Below are 7,082 nucleotides of genomic sequence, written 5' to 3' on the forward strand. Positions count from 1 at the left end.
TCTGATTCTGGTCTTCTTCTTGTCTCTGTCTCTCTACTCCTGCTCTTGGACTTGGTTCAGACTTGATGTGTCCAGTTCTTGGTCTTGACTCTGACTCGCCTTATTAATGGGTGTGGATGTAATATACAAAGATTTATCATCCTGTAGAAGTGTACTGCTCTGTGATGTGTTTAGTGTTGCATTATATGTCATTATATTCAGTACAGTGTGTGCCTGTACTGTGACTGTATTTAGAACGTTCTTCTGTCTATTTTTGTTTATCCCTACATGGTCATGTCTTTCTCACCTGCCACTTGTCATGTATAGGCTGAGTCTAATCTTGGCATCAGTCCAGCTATAAAGCTGCATCAGTCCAGGGTCTTACGGGCTGGCTCATCGATGTGTTTATTAATGTCTTGTAAGCACAAACATGTTCCAAAGCCTGTGCTCTCAAAACATTTTCCAATATATCTGCTAATACGTTTTATATAGTGTATATATCATATATCATATATCATATATCAGCAGACCAGATGTTGTAACTGTTGTTGTGAGCATAATTAATAGAAGTGGTTTGTTCTTTTGATTTCTTGATGGAGAAAGTGCACTGTACTAAGATTGTGAAACTTGTACTGTCAGTCAGTGATCTGGGCTGCATATGTATTCTCCATGGTTTTACATTTGGAAGACTAGGTCTCCTAGCATCGCTAGCCATAGTGTTGTCAACAGGTGGTGAAAACTCCTAACTCAACTAGCCTGTTAAAAACTTTATTTCTAATTTATTTTTTAAGCAAGCTCTCAGAGACCTCCACACCATAGTGAGCCATTCTCTCTAGCAGAGCATCCTTTCAACACTTCACAAAAACCTCAAGATAAAACAAAAACTGACAGGATACACTGATCCTGTATGTGTCCCCAATTGTAAGAAGCCTTGTACATTGATTGCTCATTAGTTTCTCCAGATCCTTCACTTTTACAAAGATGAAACCAAACTGTCTGCAAAATACTGTTTCATATCTTCAGTAATTGGAAGCCGACACATTTGGAGGAAACAATATTTTATTCATCCATAAAATCACTGCATTGTATCTTATTATATTGTTGTGTAATCACTGTTGACATAGTCACTTATGTATGCATGACTGGACAGCTAATGCACCTGATAAGATGTGGAGTTTAAGACTGTTTTATACTAATAAGCTCCAGTTAAAAGCTTAAAGCTTGGGCATGGGTTTCCTCCCACAGTCCAAAGACATGCAGTAAGGCCAATTGGACATGCTAAATTGCCCCTGGGTGTGAGTGTGTGAGTGACTGTCTGTGTCTGTCTGTCTGCCCTGCGATGGACTGGCGACCTATCCAGGGTGTATCCTGCCTTCCGTCTGATGACCGCTGGGATAGGCTCCAGCACCCCCCCGCGACCCTGAGGGAGAAGCAGCTTAGAAAATGGATGGACAGATGGATAAAAGCTTAAAGCTGAAGTGCCTGTATTATTTTGAAGAAGTGGGCAGATGTATTAGTTAGAGTATAAGTTAAAGGAAGAGTTTAGGATGCTAAAGAACATTCATTTTTCACCTCAAAGATACCAGCACATATCTATAGCTTTTTAAGATTTTTTATACTGTTATAAAATATATACTATTGTCTTTTGTTTATTTCTCAGAACAGATTTGAATGCTACTAAAAAAGTGCTGAAATAACTGAGTGCATTTTGGGCAGAGATACATGCAGTATAAAAGGTGATTAAGAGGAATTTGACTGTTCTGGATGAGACTGAGTCACTGAGGTATAATCTAAACTCTGTTTAGTTCTGAATTACATTCATTTTAAGGCCGCTGCTCCTGATTTCTGCCTGTAACTATTAGTAATGCAGAGTCACACTCCGTCTCAATACATTAATGTTTTTCTTTACTGTAATGGGACACTTGCAATTTGGGCATCCATATGTAGTCATATGCATTTAAGTTTCGGCACCCCTGGATAAATTCTGTGTTCCATTGATTTTGAAGTGAAAATAAGTGAACACATCTTGTACAGAGAACATACTTCTGCACACTGTAATGCAAAATGTTTATTTGCTGAATTCCAAAATGCAAACTATGGCCTGTGCAAAAATGACAGTCATTTAGCGTTTACTTTTTTCCATCATGACAAATTCAGCAAACAGAAATGGAAACTAACATTTACAGAAAAAATATTATAAATGATAAAACAATGTTATTTTTAAATATGCTCTGTACAGAGGATGTATAACTTATTTTCACTTAGACACTTGTCCAGGGGTCTTTTGCATATGACTGTATGTACTCTTTTTCTCAATGTGTTAGATGTCTCAGATTACAGAAATTATGACTTTTATAGCAGAAGCCCATTTTTTGCCTTACATTTTAGCCTATTGCTTTACTGTAATTTACAAATGTATCTCATTTTCATGTTTGTGTGTGTGGTTTGGAAGAAGCTGGGTGTCTGTAGGGGATTCTTGATATGGCTTTCAAAAAAGATTCTGGTATTTTTGTAGCCTGTGAAAGTGTTTTAGTACATTTTATTTACTTGAGAAAGTGAGAGTCGTTCTCTCTTTTAAGAAAATCTGACATTCTTCTTGTTTACTTACATTTAATTCCCAGATATTTTACATTACAAGTTTACAAACAGAATAAAACAAACCATGAAGCAACATGAGGAATGACTCTCATTGTGTCTGCTCAGATGCTCTGTTTTTACAGGGTGGTCCAGTGTGAAATGACTGAGATGGTCTTGTTCATAGTGCTGATTTTCAGTTTAAAGCAGTCCTCTCAACATCAAAACACATAAACAGTAGACTGTAAGAAGTAGTAGACAACAATGTGGTCAAACATATAATGTATTTGGATACATGTGCAAGTTGATGCTTATTTTTATATATCATCATTTCAGTAAAGAAAACTGCTATAATCATGTTTGCTGTCTACTACTTCTTACTGCATGATAGATAAGGTCTTTCAGTCAATGCACAGAGATGCTTTCTTATATAAACATGCCTGGAAGGTTATTATTAAACATGCTGGTTGGGACAACTAAATTACACATAAATTAAACATTTGTATTCACTCTGCTTGGCATGGTTCATTTTAAGGTATCTGTCTCATCGACTGAAGCAGGTCAGGTCTTGGACACCATGAACACAGCCTGACCGCTGGGTACGATGGATTTCTGCCCACCCACAGGATTAACCCTACAGAGAATAGAAAACAGTACAGTGGATTAAACTGATGCACATCTACGTTGATTTTCCAGATGTGCATATGACGGGCCATAAAGAAGCACACAGCTCCACTCTGGCATATTAAACTAGAAGCTGTTTACCAGTGCATCCACTGGACACATTCGATTCATCACTCTTTTTTTTTAATTTTAGCACAAAATTAGGTTACATTATCTAAATCTAACACCTCTAACATATGCATGCAGTATGAGTTAGTTTCTGTCTTAAGGCAGAATAAGGGTTCTCTGAAGCATCACTGAATGTAGCTAAACATCAACACAAAATATCCTTGATTAAACTAAACATGGAGCTTGTATGACATGCTATGGATTATCTCTGGTTTACTTAAACTTAGATATGGCATTGTTATGACAATTTTACTGCACGATTTCTATTCATGTCCTGAGTTTAACAATTTGGAAAAAATAAAACACAAAATAAAATAAAATGTGCTGTAACTTTGCACAGTCTGCACTTATGTTTTATTTTTGCCTAATATGCCAACTTCAGCAAACAAACAGCAGCTGTGCATTAAAATGTGCAGACTTTTTCACCTAGAAATTCAACAGAACTGTAATTCAAAATGTAATTCAACCAGAGACAAAAAAACCTTTGCATACAACTGCGCTTCAGACTTCTCAAACTCAAGATAAAGATACTAAAAGGGCTCTTTGGAGTGATCCCATAGCAGGGCCACTTTTAGTTCCTTAAATAATGTTTTAATATATGGTTCTTTGTTAAAGGTTAAAAGAACCTCCACATAATTTAAGGGTTCTAAAGGCAATTTATTTTTCTAGAACCATACACTAATGACAAGGGCCAAGTTGGAGCTTTTATTAGTGTAGTGTGTCGTGCTTTTTGTTATAACTTTGCATTTTTTACTGTTTGTATATTTGTATATATGTGTACACACAGAGAGAGAGAGAGAGAGAGAGAGAGAGAGAGAGAGAGAGAGAGGCAGACAAAGAGAGAGAGAGAGAGAGAGAGGCAGACAAAGTGTGTGAGAGAGAGAGAGGCCCTGACTGAGAGTTACCCTCTGGCCCTGCAGCTCGCTCTCCACACTCTGGTCAGCAGAGTGTGTCTGAGTGCCGCGCAGCCCCGGATGTACAGGAACGGAGTGAGAACCGCGTTGAGGCGCGGCAGCACGCGCAGCGGGTCAGTGCCCTCGTTGCGGAAAGTGTAGCACGTGGCGCCCGTGAAGTTGCACACGATGACGTGAAGGAAGATGGGCAGCCACGCGATGAGGAAGCACACGGCCACTACCACGATCAGGTAGATGGAGGCGCGCTTGGTCTCGCGCTCGGCGCTGGGGGGCTCGCGCTCCAGCTGGTACTTGGCGATAAAGAAGAGCCTGACGTTGAGGCCGATCATAATGACCACTGTGAAGATGTTGCTGACGAACGTACCGATGCTCGTGACTGACTTGGCGACGCCCACCGTCACCAGGTTGTTGACGGCCACGATGACGAAGGCGTAAAACCAGTACGCGGAGACGACGGCCAACGTGCGCCCGCGGGTCATGCGCTGCGCGTAGGTGAAGGGTGCGGCCACCGCGTGGTAGCGGTCAGCCTGCGCGGCCAGGATGGCCATGTAGGACAGGCCCAGGAAGGTGGGCGCGATGTAGAATGTGCGCGTGGGCGAGTCGTAGCTGTCGCGCACGTCCAGCACGCCGCAGTAGTAGTAGGACACCCCGGAGCACACGTCGCTCAGGCACGTGCTCAGCATGTACATGCAGCGGTTCTCCTCGCGCAGCGAGCGGTTCAGCAGGATGGAGGCGAACACGGACGCGTTGAGGAAGACGATGGCCGTGGCCAGCAGGACGCTGAAGAGGAGGAAAAGCACGTTCTCGAGGCTCGTGAGGGGCAGCACGGGCCCGAGGCCCATGCTCCTGAAGGGGGTTGAGTTAGTCAGTTTGGCGGGAACAGGAGAGAAGCCATGAGGCAGGATGGGCCGTACAGTCAGGAGTGGCAGTGCAGTGAGGCGATGGCTGGGTGGTACTTTTAAAAAGGCAGTATGGTCTCTCCAGACTGTCCGGGACCCTCGTGTCTGACTGTCAAAACATCTTTGTGGCCCACTGGGGACACACAGCCCTCGTGTTTTTGTGGCATAGGCCTGGCTGTGTATTTTTAGCCAAGCACCTCATGAACCTCACTTCTCATTCCCTATCACGCTCATGTCTGTACTCATATCTGCTCCAAAATGTTAGTTGAAGAAGCTGTCGAAGGACTGAGATCTTAGTGTCACTGATGAGGAAACTGGCTAAATGCAACCCACACTACTCTATCTCATTCAATCGAGGTTCAAGAGGCTTGATTGTCATTTCATCAGCATACAAGTACACAGTGAAACAAACCTATATTCCTCCAGGACCTGCAACACAGGAACACAAGTGCAAAACAATACAATATACACAGTGGAGACAGTACAGAGCAATAATTGCGAAAAAAAAAAAAAAAACAATCTTACAATAAAAATACAGAAACAGAAAACAGGCAGTCCATGGTACTGAGAATATGTGGAGTTGTGCAAAGGAGAATGCAACATAAAAATATTGAAATATTAGCAGATAGCCCAGCACATATGAACATAGCAGTTACTGAGGTAGAAGCCAGAACAGCAAAGGCATACAGTATTTGATTGTTAAATAAGTAAAATGTGCAAAAAATGCATAAAGTCAGATCTACATTTATATCAGTGATGTGTTTCAGATGTGTTGCAATAATTAGATTTAAATAAAGTGTCACAGACATAATCTTAGTCTACAGCGTTACAGACATAATCTTAGTCTATAGTGTCACAGACATTACCTTAGTTTATAGTGTCACAGACATAATCTTAGTCTACAGCGTTACAGACATAATCTTAGTCTATAGTGTCACAGACATTACCTTAGTTTATAGTGTCACAGACATAATCTTAGTCTATAGTGTTACAGACATAATCTTAGTCTACAGTGTCACAGACATTACCTTAGTCTATAGTGTTACAGAAATAATCTTAGTCTATAGTGTTACAGACATAATCTTAGTCTACAGTGTCACAGACATTACCTTAGTCTATAGTGTCATCGGACATAATCTTAGTCTATAGTGTCATGGGACATAATCTTAGTCTATAGTGTTACAGACATAATCTTAGTCTATAGTGTCACAGACATAATCTTAGTCTATTGTGCAACAGACATAATCTTAGTATAGTGTTACAGACATAATCTTAGTCTATAGTGTCACAGACATTACCTTAGTCTATAGTGTCACAGACATAATCTTAGTCTATAGTGTTACAGACATAATCTTAGTCTATAGTGCCACAATCAATCTTAGTCTATAGTGTCACAGACATAATCTTAGTCTATAGTGTCATGGGACATAATCTTAGTCTATAGTGTTACAGAGATAATCTTAGTCTATAGTGCCACAGACATAAACTTCGTCTATAGTGTTACAGACATAATCTTAGTCTATTGTGCCACAAACATAATCTTAGTAGTGTTACAGACATAATTTTAAGTCTATAGTATCACAGACATAATCATAGTCTATAGTGTTACCGACATAATCTTAGTCTATAGTGTTACAGACATAATCTTAGCCTATAGTGTTACACATTCATTATACGTTAAATAACATTTATGTTTCTATATAGAGTCCTTTTTGGAAAGCCTGGTGTACACACATTTTTGGTGTGAAAGTAGAGGAGGCAATGGATAGGGCAAGATGGAGGCAGATGATCCGCTGTGGCGACCTCTAAAGGGAGCAGCCGAAAGAAGAAGAAGGTGTACACACCCTTAAAAAGACAGTTCTTTTGTAAATGGAATGGCTCTATTTAGAAACCTGAGTTCTATGCAGAACCATTTAGATGCCTA

At 40.4% G+C, this 7,082-nt stretch overlaps 1 protein-coding gene across 1 annotated transcript; it reads right to left on the reverse strand.

Moving 5' to 3' along the window:
- Positions 1-3,114: 3,114 nt before the first annotated feature.
- Positions 3,115-6,773, reverse strand: LOC108428358 (melanocortin receptor 4-like). The gene is made up of 4 exons (XM_017699287.2): positions 6,768-6,773; positions 5,571-5,587; positions 4,251-5,291; positions 3,115-3,187 (listed from the first exon to the last, which is right to left on the reverse strand). Exons 1-4 carry the CDS (start codon positions 6,771-6,773, stop codon positions 3,115-3,117), a joined length of 1,137 nt encoding a protein of 378 aa, XP_017554776.2.
- Between the last annotated feature and the right edge of the window lie 309 nt (positions 6,774-7,082).

Source organism: Pygocentrus nattereri, chromosome 11 (assembly GCF_015220715.1).
Source record: "Pygocentrus nattereri isolate fPygNat1 chromosome 11, fPygNat1.pri, whole genome shotgun sequence".
Taxonomy (NCBI): Eukaryota; Metazoa; Chordata; class Actinopteri; order Characiformes; family Serrasalmidae; genus Pygocentrus; species Pygocentrus nattereri.

Coding starts and splice junctions, on each gene's coding strand:
- LOC108428358 (XM_017699287.2), bottom strand. Junction 3,188..4,250: donor GCGAGCTGCAGGGCCAGAGG/GTAACTCTCAGT, acceptor TATTCTCTGTAG/GGTTAATCCTGTGGGTGGGC.